Source organism: Cherax quadricarinatus, unplaced genomic scaffold (assembly GCF_038502225.1).
Source record: "Cherax quadricarinatus isolate ZL_2023a unplaced genomic scaffold, ASM3850222v1 Contig10, whole genome shotgun sequence".
Taxonomy (NCBI): Eukaryota; Metazoa; Arthropoda; class Malacostraca; order Decapoda; family Parastacidae; genus Cherax; species Cherax quadricarinatus.
Window position 1 is genome coordinate 879,943 of NW_027195036.1, and position 14,343 is coordinate 894,285.

At 39.2% G+C, this 14,343-nt stretch overlaps 1 protein-coding gene across 2 annotated transcripts in view; it reads right to left on the reverse strand.

Annotated features, from left to right (window-relative positions):
* Positions 1-2,088: 2,088 nt before the first annotated feature.
* The window catches only part of LOC138851134 (zinc finger protein 84-like), a 37,064-nt gene continuing 24,809 nt past the window's right edge, over positions 2,089-14,343 (reverse strand). For both annotated transcript variants that reach the window (XM_070079736.1, XM_070079737.1), the window contains exon 2: positions 2,089-6,485. In XM_070079736.1, coding sequence (XP_069935837.1) covers positions 2,855-4,267 — 1,413 coding nt within the window. In that variant the 5' untranslated portion in view covers positions 4,268-6,485 and the 3' untranslated portion in view covers positions 2,089-2,854. The remainder of the gene's footprint in view (positions 6,486-14,343) is intronic.

A 14,343-nucleotide genomic window follows, 5' to 3' on the forward strand; every position in this document is an offset into this window, starting at 1 on the left:
CTTCATCTGGAGCAGTATCAGACCACAGCTGAGGAACTTGCTTCAGAGGAGGAGGAGGAGGAAGAGAGTGGATGAGGTGCCTTCTTCAGTGATTAAGGACATGTGTGCAAGGTGGAATGAGTTGCAAACTTTTGTTGACAAGTATCACCCTGACCAAGCTGAAACATGCCATCTCTGCAACAAGTTCAGTGACAGAACTATGTCCCACTTCAGGGAAATGTTAGAGGCACCAGCAACAGAGGACTGTGGACAGTTATTTTGTGAGACAGGGGTCCAGTGACTCAAGCTGGTCCTAGTGGCATTAAAAGACAGAAAAGGGAAGTAACCCCATAGAGGGCTTTGATACCTGAAGTCCTCATGGAGGAGGATTCTCCTTCCAAACACTAACCCCAACTCCCTCTCTCCTCCTCCTTATCTTCCAGATGACATCACCAATCTTCAATAAAGGTAAGAAAATGTTATTTTATGTTTATTCAAATTTATTACTAATTGTACTATGTATGCTTGTTGTATGTAAAACTATAATGTAATCTCTATAAAATGCATTTTTTGTGAATATTTTGGGAAATATTGGTTCGACTTTCGAACATTTCAGCTTTAAAACTAGCTCCTGGAATGGATTAAGTTCAAAACTTGACCCCTCAAGGAAGGTTCCTTGATGTTGGTGAGGGGCTCTTGATTTAGGGAATTGGATCTGTGCTCCAGTTCCCCGAATTAACCCCTTCAGGGTCCAAGGCCCAAATCTGAAGTGGTGCCAGTGTCCAAGAATTTTCAAAAAAAAAATTTGTTATTTTTTCTTATGAAATGGTAGAGAATCTTTTTGTGAAGGTAATAAAACAAAAAGTACGAAATTTGATGGAACATTGACGAAATTATGCTCTCGCGAATTTTGATGTGTCAGCGATATTTACGAATCGGCGATTTTGCCGACTTTGACTCTCATTTTAGGCAAATTACATTATTCCAGTCAACCAAATTCTTAGCTATTTCACTAGTATTACTTCTATTCTATTGATTGAGCACAAGAAATCGCCAAGTCAACTGTTTCAACTACAAATTAAAGTGATCGGAAATTGTTAATTTGGCCAATTTAACACAAAGTTCAAGATATTCCAATTTCAAAATAGGGTCCAGAATAAACAATGTAGGTATTCCTGGAACTAAACTAACATTTCCTCTGTTCATTAGTTACGTTTTGAGGCTTTACAAATAAATTCCATTTTGATTTTTTATTCACATAATGAATTTTTATTCACACCAAAAAATAGAAGATTTACTGTTATGCAATACTGTAATAATTGTATAAATATCATCACCATATTTGTGAATGTATATTAGATCCACCAGCTGGTGTGTATTAGATGTGTGAGGTCGTTTGTTTACTCTTGAATATCGGCAAAAATTTAACATTTCTGCTACTTTGAGCTCAGTTTCAAGCCATTTCCAGTGCTAAAACCAATCAAAATCATCTCTATTTCTGTAATATGTCTTCCATTCTATCAAATGAGACCAAGAAATCGCAAATAGAACTATAAAAAACATACGAAAAAACACTGCAAAGTCGCTGTTTTAATCAAAAAATCATGATTTCAGTTTTTTTTCTCTCATTACACACAATGTGCTGCAGGATCTGTTTTATGTGGTGCACACATACCACATAGATGTATTCTCTCATATCTAGGCCCAAATGTACCACTCACAGTTTATCAGAGTGAGCTGAGCTCATGACGTAGATCTACGGTTTGGACCCTGAACGTAAAGCCGTAGATCTACGGGACGGGTTAAGCCTGAACGCCTTCCACATCCCCCCCCCAGGCGCTGTATAATCCTCCAGGTTTAACGCTTCCCCCTTCCACTGTATATATTTTATAAAGATGCTAACTAGCAAGAACAATATCTACAATCATAACCTTAATTTTGAAAGTGTTGGACGAGGTAGGCCAGCGGAAGGCCTCTGTCAGATAACCAAAAACTCCAGTAGTGGGTCATCAAATGATTACAACCAAAGTCAGGAAACACTTGTCCTGTTTCCTTACAAACCTTATTTAACCTAAGGATTAGCAGTAAGTTTTAACTTCAAACACTCTCATGACTCAAGATCTTTATTAAAACCAGACAGAGTAGTTTTCTATGTACATTTTAAGAACCAATTTTTCTTTCATTAAAAATCTTATCCCTTATGTGAAAGTAACAGAATTACACTAAAATACATAAACATTAGCAGCATACAAATCTTGGTAAATAGCATCATACAATATCTTGTATAGTCTAGTTGAAATTACAGGTTCATACATTTTACCTCTGCAAACAGAAGCCTTCATAATTAAAACTGTTTTGAAGTGGTAAAAAAAAAAAAAAAATCATCAGTCCAATTATAAAAAAATGGGATTAGCGCTTCTTTTTTATTATTATAATAATAATAATAATAATATAAAAAAATGGGTTTTTATTATAATCAACTAGAAAAACAAATTTCCGGACATACTGAAGATGCAGCCATCCTACACCACTACCAGAAAACTTCACATTATTTGTCATGAAGTTTTACTGACAATGAGAAAAGATATACTTTTTTTTTTATGTTTACCTGTGCTTCTATTTTAGATTTGCACAAATGATTTTTTTCCATACCTGGAAGACTGATCCAACTTTCCTCGGGTAACACTGCTGTATCTTCTAATCACATTTCATGCTGCCAAGGTTTCCCTCTGAAGTAACTAACCTCTAAGTTACAGCAAATTAGATTATTATAAGAAGTCTTTCAGAAACTGATCACTGATATATCCTGTAACACTGAATTCTCATGTAACCAGTATTATATTTAAGTTTTTAAGAGTGTGTGATCGGGTTCCCTTCAAGGATGAACTATCATGTGATCTATTAAACGACATTTCTGAGAAAAGTCTTTCAGACACTTTGAACATTGATACAGTTTCTCTCCAGTATGAATTCTCATGTGTCTTTTCAAATTAGATTTATCTGAAAAATCTTTTAGACACACTGAACACTGATGTGGTTTTTTTCCTGTATGTACTCCCATGTGATTTCTTAAATGGGACTTTTGTGAAAAGCCTTTCTGACACACTGAACACTGATATGGTTTTTCTCCACTATGAATTCTCATGTGTATTATTAAATTCTTCTTCCCAGCAAAATCTTTCAGACACACTGAACATTCATACTTCCTTATAAAATGAACTCTCATGTGACTTATTAAATAATGTTTTTGGGAAAAGGCTTTTCGACACTCCGAACATTGGTATGGCTTCTCTCCAGTGTGAATTCTCACTTGTCTTAATCTAATTTTGGGGGAAAGTGTTTTTGGACATTCTGAATACTGGAATGGTTTCTCTTGTGTATGAATTCTCACCTGTCTTAATGAATTACTTTTTTGGGGAAAGTCTTTTGGGCCCTCTGAACACTTGTATATTTTCCCTCCAGAATGAGTTTTCATGTGATTTTTTAAATAAAGATTTTGAGAGAAATATCTGTGACATACTGAACACTTGTGTGGTTTCTCTTCCCTGTGAATTCTTGCATGTAATATTAAACTAACTTTTTTGTTAAAGACTTTTAGACATTCTAAACACTTGAATGGTTTCTCTTCATTGTGAGTTTTCATGTGCTTTATAAACACAGATTTTAAGGAAAATTCTTCTAGACACACTGAGCACTTATGTGATTTCTCTCTAGTACGAATTTTCTCTCTAGCGTGAATTTTCATGTGATTTTTTAAGAGAGAATTTTTTGAGAAGTCTTTGAAACACACTGGACACTTACGAGGTTTCTCTTTAGCATGAATTTTAATGTGCCTTTTTAAATTTGATTTATCAGAAAAATCTTTCAGACACACTGGACACTGATGAGGTTTCTCTCCTGTATGAATTCTCATGTGAATTTTCAAATGAGGCTTTTGGGAAAACTCTTTCTGACACACCGAGCACTGAAATGGCTTCTCCTTGGTATGAGTCCTCATGTGATTTTGTAAGTGAGGTTTTTGAGTGAAGTCCTTTTGACACACTGAACACTGATATGGCTTCTCTCCGCTGTGAATCCTCATGTGCGAGACTAAAGCAGATTCTTTGAAAAAATCTTTCAGACATACTGAACATGAATATGTCTTTTTGCCTTTAAATCTCAAATGTGATACATGCTGAGATTTTTGTGATAAATCCTTTATACATTCTGAATATTCATATAAATTATTTCCTGAGTGAACTATGATTTGTTTTCCCTGATCACACTCAATTTCCAGTATTTTAGACATGATGAAAACAATGATGTAACAACTTTCAAAGTGAATTATAAAGTGCCAAAGAAAAATAAATTTTTTGCCAATGTTGGTTTACAGTGAAAACCAGTAATTCTCTAATTCTATATTCTTACAAGCATGGGCAAGCACTAAACCTGTATGGGTTATAATTGCCTTGGAATGGAAGAGGTGTTTGAGGAATGGTAAGAGGGATCTAATTTCTTGAAGATTTCTGAATATAATAATAGTGTATATAAAATTCATAAATTTCTCACTACAGTTTTGTGGCGAGGCAGTGTTGTGAACCCTGGCGAGGCAGTGTTGTGAACCCTGGCGAGGCAGTGTTGTGAACCCTGGCGAGGCAGTGTTGTGAACCCTGGCGAGGCAGTGTTGTGAACCCTGGCGAGGCAGTGTTGTGAGCCCTGGCAAGGCAGTGTTGTGAACCCTGGCGAGGCAGTGTTGTGAACCCTGGCGAGGCAGTGTTGTGAACCCTGGCGAGGCAGTGTTGTGAACCCTGGCGAGGCAGTGTTGTGAACCCTGGTGAGGCAGTGTTGTGAACCCTGGTGAGGCAGTGCTGTGAACCCTGGTGAGGCAGTGCTGTGAACCCTGGCAAGGCAGTGTTGTGAACCCTGGTGAAGCAGTGTTGTGAACCCTGGTCCCTGGTGAAGCAGTGTTATGAACCCTGGTGAGGCAGTGCTATAAACCCTGGTGAAGCAGTGTTATGAACCCTGGCGAGGCAGTGCTATAAACCCTGGTGAAGCAGTGTTATGAACCCTGGCGAGGCAGTGCTATAAACCCTGGTGAGGCAATGTTATGAACCCTGGCGAGGCAGTGCTATAAACCCTGGCGAGGCAATGTTATAAACCCTGGTGTGAGGCAGTGCTAAAGCTACCAACTAAGTGTTTTCACCACTTAACCACATAAATATAATGATACAAGTTTTACTGCACAGAAACTGTAACACATGTCACTAAAGTACTTTTACAATAACCTTCAGCTTACAAAATATTGAGCTGTTTTCTCTAATACAGTGTACATGCTTCCAATACTCTCAACTTATTGCTACAACAGTCACTCTACTTCCAATGCACTCAAATTATTGCTACAATCTTTGCTACAATCTCTACAACAATCCCTGGTGTCATTATCACCCTACATCGCATAAAACTGACTTAAAACATGCACACAGTATGTATTTTGTAACACGCACACAAACAGGGCATTTTTGTTTAAATTCTGTATATCAATGAGTACTGAATGCAGGAATGAATCAAGTTGTCATCAACAATATCAGGTCTTCGTATACATCATTTTGATTACTGACATAGTATGTAGCTCAAATATAATTATTTATATAAAAACTGGAACTTTAACAGGTGTCAGACACATTATTGTTCAGTGTTTTTTAAGTAGGGGGAAATTAGATTGATAAAATCATATTAATTCAGAAGGTTATATCTGGGAGTGCTGCATGAGCCTTGTGGGTTTAGTGCTTGTTATAACTGTAATAATAATAATATCTGGAGCACTAAGTTAATATAGGTATCTGACAGTGAGAGAAAACAGAGGAATAAAGTAAGTTAGAGGAGCAAGAGACTCAAAATTTACCTTATACAGTGCAGTCATTTATATTACCACTGCACAATAATCACATAAATACTAACTTACTCATAATACCCACTTATACACTTTACTATTGCACAATAGTCACATAAATAGTATATTACCCATAATACCTAGTGATACACTTTACTATTGCATAATAGTCACAAACAGTACATTACCCATAATACCTAATTATACACTTTACTATTGCACAATAGTCACATAAATAGGATGTTACCCATAACACTCAGTTATATACTTACTACTATTGCACAATAGCCACATGTTTAATAATCTATAAGAAAAACATCTTGCTACATCAGAGGTGATGCTGTACATAAAATCTAAATGAGAAGAATGGTTGTCAACAGTTTGTTATGTTGAAAGTTTAACAGTCACTACATGGCTGCAGTACTGTTACCACTGTAATGTTGTAACACTACTTAGTGTCAACTACTTAAGTTATACCATACAGCTGTTGTCTAACACTGCTTACAGTGTCATCTGCATAAGTTGTAGCATACTGCTGTTGTCACTGCATATATTTTCAGTATTTGTGCCTCTTACACGAACTTTCTGACACTGAATCCTGGTAAAACAGGTGAAATTTCTCCGGTGTCCCGATGACCTGAAAAAAATACCAAAAACAAAAAGAACATTAACACATTGTCTATATAATAACATTAAGTATAATTGTTATTTAAAGTTTAACTTCAAGAATATTCACATTAAGAAGTGTAACTATGTTGTGGAATATGTGTAGTGAAAAATGTAATCTGACTGATTCTTATATAATTATCATTATTATAGTATAACGTTAACAATAACTGCTAAATATGTAATGTGTTATTCACTATTATTTTTTTTTTTTTTTTGAGATCTTTCACTCTGGTGTTCACAGTATCTTTCACTCTGGTGTTGACAATATCTTTCACTCTGGTGTTCACAGTATCTTTCACTCTGGTGTTGACAATATCTTTCACTCTGGTGTTGACAATATCTTTCACTCTGGTGTTGACAATATCTTTCACTCTGGTGTTGACAATATCTTTCACTCTGGTGTTGACAATATCTTTCACTCTGGTGTTCACAGTATCTTTCACTCTGGTGTTGACAATATCTTTCACTCTGGTGTTGACAATATCTTTCACTCTGGTGTTGACAATATCTTTCACTCTGGTGTTGACAATATCTTTCACTCTGGTGTTGACAATATCTTTCACTCTGGTGTTGACAATAAAACTTCCACCAAAAACTCACACTCTGGAGAGGACCTTTATGATGACGCTCTATTCGTCCTTGATCACTGTCAAGTCTAAACTGTGACAAGAAAAGTAGAGAATGCCAGAAGGCAGTATTGGGAGGGGACAGGACAAGGAGCAGGAATAATAATGTGGTGGTGGTGGTCATAGAATTAGTGGAAGTGGTGTAGTGGTAGTAACAGTGGTGTAGTGGTAGTAACAGTGGTGGTAGTGTTAGTAACAGTGGTGTAGTGGTAGTAACAGTGGTGGTAGTGTTAGTAACAGTGGTGGTAGTGTTAGTAACAGTGGTGGTAGTGTTAGTAACAGTGGTGGTAGTGGTAGTAACAGTGGTGTAGTGTTAGTAACAGTGGTGGTAGTGGTAGTAACAGTGGTGTAGTGTTAGTAACAGTGGTGGTAGTGGTAGTAACAGTGGTGTAGTGTTAGTAACAGTGGTGGTAGTGTTAGTAACAGTGGTGGTAGTGTTAGTAACAGTGGTGGTAGTGTTAGTAACAGTGGTGGTAGTGGTAGTAACAGTGGTGGTAGTGTTAGTAACAGTGGTGGTAGTGTTAGTAACAGTGGTGGTAGTGGTAGTAACAGTGGTGTAGTGTTAGTAACAGTGGTGGTAGTGGTAGTAACAGTGGTGTAGTGTTAGTAACAGTGGTGGTAGTGGTAGTAACAGTGGTGTAGTGTTAGTAACAGTGGTGGTAGTGTTAGTAACAGTGGTGGTAGTGTTAGTAACAGTGGTGGTAGTGTTAGTAACAGTGGTGGTAGTGGTAGTAACAGTGGTGGTAGTGGTAGTAACAGTGGTGTAGTGTTAGTAACAGTGGTGGTAGTGGTAGTAACAGTGGTGTAGTGTTAGTAACAGTGGTGGTAGTGGTCGTACCAGTGGTGGTAGGTAGTAACAGTGGTGGTAGTGTTAGTAACAGTGGTGTAGTGTTAGTAACAGTGGTGGTAGTGTTAGTAACAGTGGTGGTAGTGTTAGTAACAGTAGTAACAGTGGGTAGTGTTAGTAACAGTGGTGGTAGTGTTAGTAACAGTGGTGTAGTGTTAGTAACAGTGGTGGTAGTGGTAGTAACAGTGGTGGTAGTGTTAGTAACAGTGGTGGTAGTGGTAGTAACAGTAGTTAGTAACAGTGGTGGTAGTGGTTAGTAACAGTGGTGGTAGTGGTAGTAACAGTGGTGTAGTGTTAGTAACAGTGGTGGTAGTGGTAGTAACAGTGGTGTAGTGTTAGTAACAGTGGTGGTAGTGGTAGTAACAGTGGTGTAGTGTTAGTAACAGTGGTGTAGTGGTAGTAACAGTGGTGGTAGTGGTAGTAACAGTGGTGGTAGTGGTAGTAACAGTGGTGGTAGTGTTAGTAACAGTGGTAGTGGTAGTAACAGTAGTTAGTAACAGTGGTGGTAGTGTTAGTAACAGTGGTGGTAGTGTAGTAACAGTGGTGGTAGTGGTAGTAACAGTGGTGGTAGTGTTAGTAACAGTGGTGGTAGTGGTAGTAACAGTGGTGGTAGTGGTAGTAACAGTGGTGGTAGTGTTAGTAACAGTGGTGGTAGTGGTAGTAACAGTGGTGGTAGTGGTAGTAACAGTGGTGTAGTGTTAGTAACAGTGGTGTAGTGGTAGTAACAGTGGTGGTAGTGGTAGTAACAGTGGTGGTAGTGGTAGTAACAGTGGTGGTAGTGTTAGTAACAGTGGTGGTAGTGTTAGTAACAGTGGTGGTAGTGTTAGTAACAGTGGTGGTAGTGTTAGTAACAGTGGTGGTAGTGGTAGTAACAGTGGTGGTAGTGGTAGTAACAGTGGTGGTAGTGTTAGTAACAGTGGTGGTAGTGGTAGTAACAGTGGTGGTAGTGGTAGTAACAGTGGTGGTAGTGTTAGTAACAGTGGTGGTAGTGTTAGTAACAGTGGTGGTAGTGGTAGTAACAGTGGTGGTAGTATTAGTAACAGTGGTGGTAGTGGTAGTAACAGTGGTGGTAGTGGTAGTAACAGTGGTGGTAGTGTTAGTAACAGTGGTGGTAGTGTTAGTAACAGTGGTGGTAGTGTTAGTAACAGTGGTGGTAGTGTTAGTAACAGTGGTGGTAGTGGTAGTAACAGTGGTGGTAGTGGTAGTAACAGTGGTGGTAGTGTTAGTAACAGTGGTGGTAGTGTTAGTAACAGTGGTGGTAGTGGTAGTAACAGTGGTGGTAGTGGTAGTAACAGTGGTGGTAGTGTTAGTAACAGTGGTGGTAGTGTTAGTAACAGTGGTGGTAGTGGTAGTAACAGTGGTGGTAGTGTAGTAACAGTGCTGGTAGAGTTAGTAAGAGTGGTGGTAGTGGTAGTAACAGTAGTGGTAGTAGTAGTAACAGTAGTGGTGGTAGTAGTAGTAACAGTAGTGGTAGTAGTAGTAACAGTAGTGGTAGTAACAGTAGTGGTAGTAGTAGTAACAGTAGTGGTAGTATTAGCAACAGTAGTGGTAGTATTAGTAACAGTAGTGGTAGTATTAGTAACAGTAGTGGTAGTATTAGTAACAGTAGTGGTAGTATTAGTAATAGTGGTAGTATTAGTAATAGTAGTGGTAGTATTAGTAATAGTAGTGGTAGTGTTAGTAACAGTGGTGGTAGTGTTAGTAACAGTGGTGGTAGTGTTAGTAACAGTGGTGGTAGTGTTAGTAACAGTGGTGGTAGTGTTAGTAACAGTGGTGGTAGTGTTAGTAACAGTGGTGGTAGTGTTAGTAACAGTGTAGTGTTAGTAACAGTAGTTAGTAACAGTGGTGGTAGTGTTAGTAACAGTGGTGGTAGTGTTAGTAACAGTGGTGGTAGTGTTAGTAACAGTGGTGGTAGTGTTAGTAACAGTGGTGGTAGTGTTAGTAACAGTGGTGGTAGTGTTAGTAACAGTGGTGGTAGTGTTAGTAACAGTGGTGGTAGTGTTAGTAACAGTGGTGGTAGTGTTAGTAACAGTGGTGGTAGTGTTAGTAACAGTGGTGGTAGTGTTAGTAACAGTGGTGGTAGTGTTAGTAACAGTGGTGGTAGTGGTAGTAACAGTGGTGGTAGTGTTAGTAACAGTGGTGGTAGTGTTAGTAACAGTGGTGGTAGTGTTAGTAACAGTGGTGGTAGTGTTAGTAACAGTGGTGGTAGTGTTAGTAACAGTGGTGGTAGTGTTAGTAACAGTGGTGGTAGTGTTAGTAACAGTGGTGGTAGTGTTAGTAACAGTGGTGGTAGTGTTAGTAACAGTGGTGGTAGTGTTAGTAACAGTGGTGGTAGTGTTAGTAACAGTGGTGGTAGTGTTAGTAACAGTGGTGGTAGTGTTAGTAACAGTGGTGGTAGTGTTAGTAACAGTGGTGGTAGTGTTAGTAACAGTGTTAGTAACAGTGGTGGTAGTGTTAGTAACAGTGGTGGTAGTTAGTAACAGTGGTGGTAGTGTTAGTAACAGTGGTGGTAGTGTTAGTAACAGTGGTGGTAGTGTTAGTAACAGTGGTGGTAGTGTTAGTAACAGTGGTGGTAGTGTTAGTAACAGTGGTGGTAGTGTTAGTAACAGTGGTGGTAGTGTTAGTAACAGTGGTGGTAGTGTTAGTAACAGTGGTGGTAGTGTTAGTAACAGTGGTGGTAGTGTAGTAACAGTGGTGGTAGTGTTAGTGTAGTAGTAACAGTGGTGGTAGTGTTAGTAACAGTGGTGGTAGTGTTAGTAACAGTGGTGGTAGTGTTAGTAACAGTGGTGGTAGTGTTAGTAACAGTGGTGGTAGTGTTAGTAACAGTGGTGGTAGTGTTAGTAACAGTGGTGGTAGTGTTAGTAACAGTGGTGGTGGTGTTAGTAACAGTGGTGGTAGTGTTAGTAACAGTGGTGGTAGTGTTAGTAACAGTGGTGGTAGTGTTAGTAACAGTGGTGGTAGTGTTAGTAACAGTGGTGTTAGGTGTGGTAGTAACAGTGGTGGTAGTGTTAGTAACAGTGGTGGTAGTGTTAGTAACAGTGGTGGTAGTGTTAGTAACAGTGGTGGTAGTGTTAGTAACAGTGGTGGTAGTGTTAGTAACAGTGGTGTAGTAACAGTGGTGGTAGTGTTAGTAACAGTTGTGGTAGTGTTAGTAACAGTGGTGGTAGTGTTAGTAACAGTGGTGGTAGTAACAGTGGTGGTAGTGTTAGTAACAGTGGTGGTAGTGTTAGTAACAGTGGTGGTAGTGTTAGTAACAGTGGTGGTAGTGTTAGTAACAGTGGTGGTAGTGTTAGTAACAGTGGTGGTAGTGGTAGTAACAGTGGTGGTAGTGGTAGTAACAGTGGTGGTAGTGGTAGTAACAGTGGTGGTAGTGTTAGTAACAGTGGTGGTAGTGTTAGTAACAGTGGTGGTAGTGTTAGTAACAGTGGTGGTAGTGGTAGTAACAGTGGTGGTAGTGTTAGTAACAGTGGTGGTAGTGTTAGTAACAGTGGTGGTAGTGGTAGTAACAGTGGTGGTAGTGTTAGTAACAGTGGTGGTAGTGTTAGTAACAGTGGTGGTAGTGTTAGTAACAGTGGTGGTAGTGGTAGTAACAGTGGTGGTAGTGTTAGTAACAGTGGTGGTAGTGTTAGTAACAGTGGTGGTAGTGTTAGTAACAGTGGTGGTAGTGTTAGTAACAGTGGTGGTAGTGGTAGTAACAGTGGTGGTAGTGGTAGTAACAGTGGTGGTAGTGGTAGTAACAGTGGTGGTAGTGGTAGTAACAGTGGTGGTAGTGTTAGTAACAGTGGTGGTAGTGTTAGTAACAGTGGTGGTAGTGGTAGTAACAGTGGTGGTAGTGTTAGTAACAGTGGTGGTAGTGTAGTAACAGTGGTGGTAGTGGTAGTAACAGTGGTGGTAGTGGTAGTAACAGTGGTGGTAGTGTTAGTAACAGTGGTGGTAGTGTTAGTAACAGTGGTGGTAGTGTTAGTAACAGTGGTGGTAGTGGTAGTAACAGTGGTGGTAGTGGTAGTAACAGTGGTGGTAGTGTTAGTAACAGTGGTGGTAGTGTTAGTAACAGTGGTGGTAGTGGTAGTAACAGTGGTGGTAGTGGTAGTAACAGTGGTGGTAGTGGTAGTAACAGTGGTGGTAGTGTTAGTAACAGTGGTGGTAGTGGTAGTAACAGTGGTGGTAGTGGTAGTAACAGTGGTGGTAGTGGTAGTAACAGTGGTGGTAGTGTTAGTAACAGTGGTGGTAGTGTTAGTAACAGTGGTGGTAGTGGTAGTAACAGTGGTGGTAGTGTTAGTAACAGTGGTGGTAGTGTTAGTAACAGTGGTGGTAGTGGTAGTAACAGTGGTGGTAGTGTTAGTAACAGTGGTGGTAGTGTTAGTAACAGTGGTGGTAGTGGTAGTAACAGTGGTGGTAGTGGTAGTAACAGTGGTGGTAGTGTTAGTAACAGTGGTGGTAGTGTTAGTAACAGTGGTGGTAGTGTTAGTAACAGTGGTGGTAGTGTTAGTAACAGTGGTGGTAGTGGTAGTAACAGTGGTGGTAGTGTTAGTAACAGTGGTGTAGTGGTAGTAACAGTGGTGGTAGTGTTAGTAACAGTGGTGGTAGTGGTAGTAACAGTGGTGGTAGTGTTAGTAACAGTGGTGGTAGTGTTAGTAACAGTGGTGGTAGTAACAGTGGTGGTAGTGTTAGTAACAGTGGTGGTAGTGTTAGTAACAGTGGTGGTAGTGGTAGTAACAGTGGTGGTAGTGTTAGTAACAGTGGTGGTAGTGGTAGTAACAGTGGTGTAGTGTTAGTAACAGTGGTGGTAGTGTTAGTAACAGTGGTGGTAGTGTTAGTAACAGTGGTGGTAGTGTTAGTAACAGTGGTGGTAGTGTAACAGTGGTGGTAGTGTTAGTAACAGTGGTGGTAGTGTTAGTAACAGTGGTGGTAGTGTTAGTATTAATGGTAGAAGTAATAGAATGGAGTGTAATAGAAATAATAGTGAAAAATTTGTATTAGAAGAAGATAAGAGCAATAGAACAAAGGAGTACAGCAGGTCAACTGGTCCACCCCAGGCTGGACTAGCCCGGCCTCTTCTTTTGTTCTTCTGTACTACTACACTATACAGTGGAACCTCAGTACTCAAACAGCTCCCTACTTGAACAATTTGGTATTCGAACGCTTTGTTTGGTAAAAAATCACTTGGTAGTCAACCATTTACTCGGCATTCAACCAAACAAACACAACCTGCCAGAACTTTGCTAAAAACTATTTTGCATTTCTAATCATTTTTTGATGTTTTTTTTATTGTATAATTTACTCTTTCAGAGTCAACAGGCCCTCTCCCAGACTTGTTCTCAGGGTCGCCCAAATTTAAAAAAAAAAAAAATTTCTTATGAAAAGATAGAGAATCTTTTCCCGATCATAATGACACCAAAAGTATGAAATTTGATGGAAAACTTATGGAATTATGCTCTCGCGAAGTTAGCAGTCTCGATGATGTTTACTCATCAGCGATTTTGCCCACTTTGAGCCCTATTTTCGGCCAATTCCAGTGTACTTGTCGACGAAACCCCTCAGGGAAGGTTCCTTGATGTTGGCAAGGGGCTCTTGATTTAGGGAATTGGAACTGTGCTCTAGTTCCCCGAATTAAGCCTGAATGCCTTCCACATCCCCCCCAAGGCGCTGTATAATCCTACGGGTTTAGCGCTTCCCCCTTGATTATAATAATAATTGTCGACGAAATTCATAACTATTTTGCTAGAACTCCATTTTTTCTATCGAATGAGTACAAGAAACCACCCACTTACCGATTTCAACTATCCAATACAATGGTCAGAATTTAGCAATTTTGCCAATTTCACACAAATTTCAAAAGATGCCAATTTCTGAATAGGGTCCACAATAAACAAGAAAGACATTTCTGGGACTAAAATAACATTTCCTCTGTTCATTAGTCATGTCCCCAGGCCCCTCTTACATTCTTTTGCTTTCCACTTTGAATTTTTATTCTTACAAAAAAATAGAAGATTTACTGTCATGCAGACTACTGCATTGGTGTAGAAATGGTATAAATAATATCAGCGCAATTGTGAAAGAATATTAGACTCACCAGTTGACGTGTATTGGACGCATAGCATGATTTGTTTACTTTTGAAATTTGGTAAAAATCGAACATTTCTGCTACTTTGAGCTCAATTTCAAGGTACTTTTCTTTGTACAACCAGTCAAAATCATCCCAATTTCTGTAATATGTATTCCATTCTATAAAATGAGACCAGGAAAACTAGAATACAACAATAAATACCATATGAAAATACAGTGCAAAGTCAGTGTTTTAATCCAAAAACACGGTCAAAGTTTTTTTTTTCTCATTACACACTGTGTGCTGC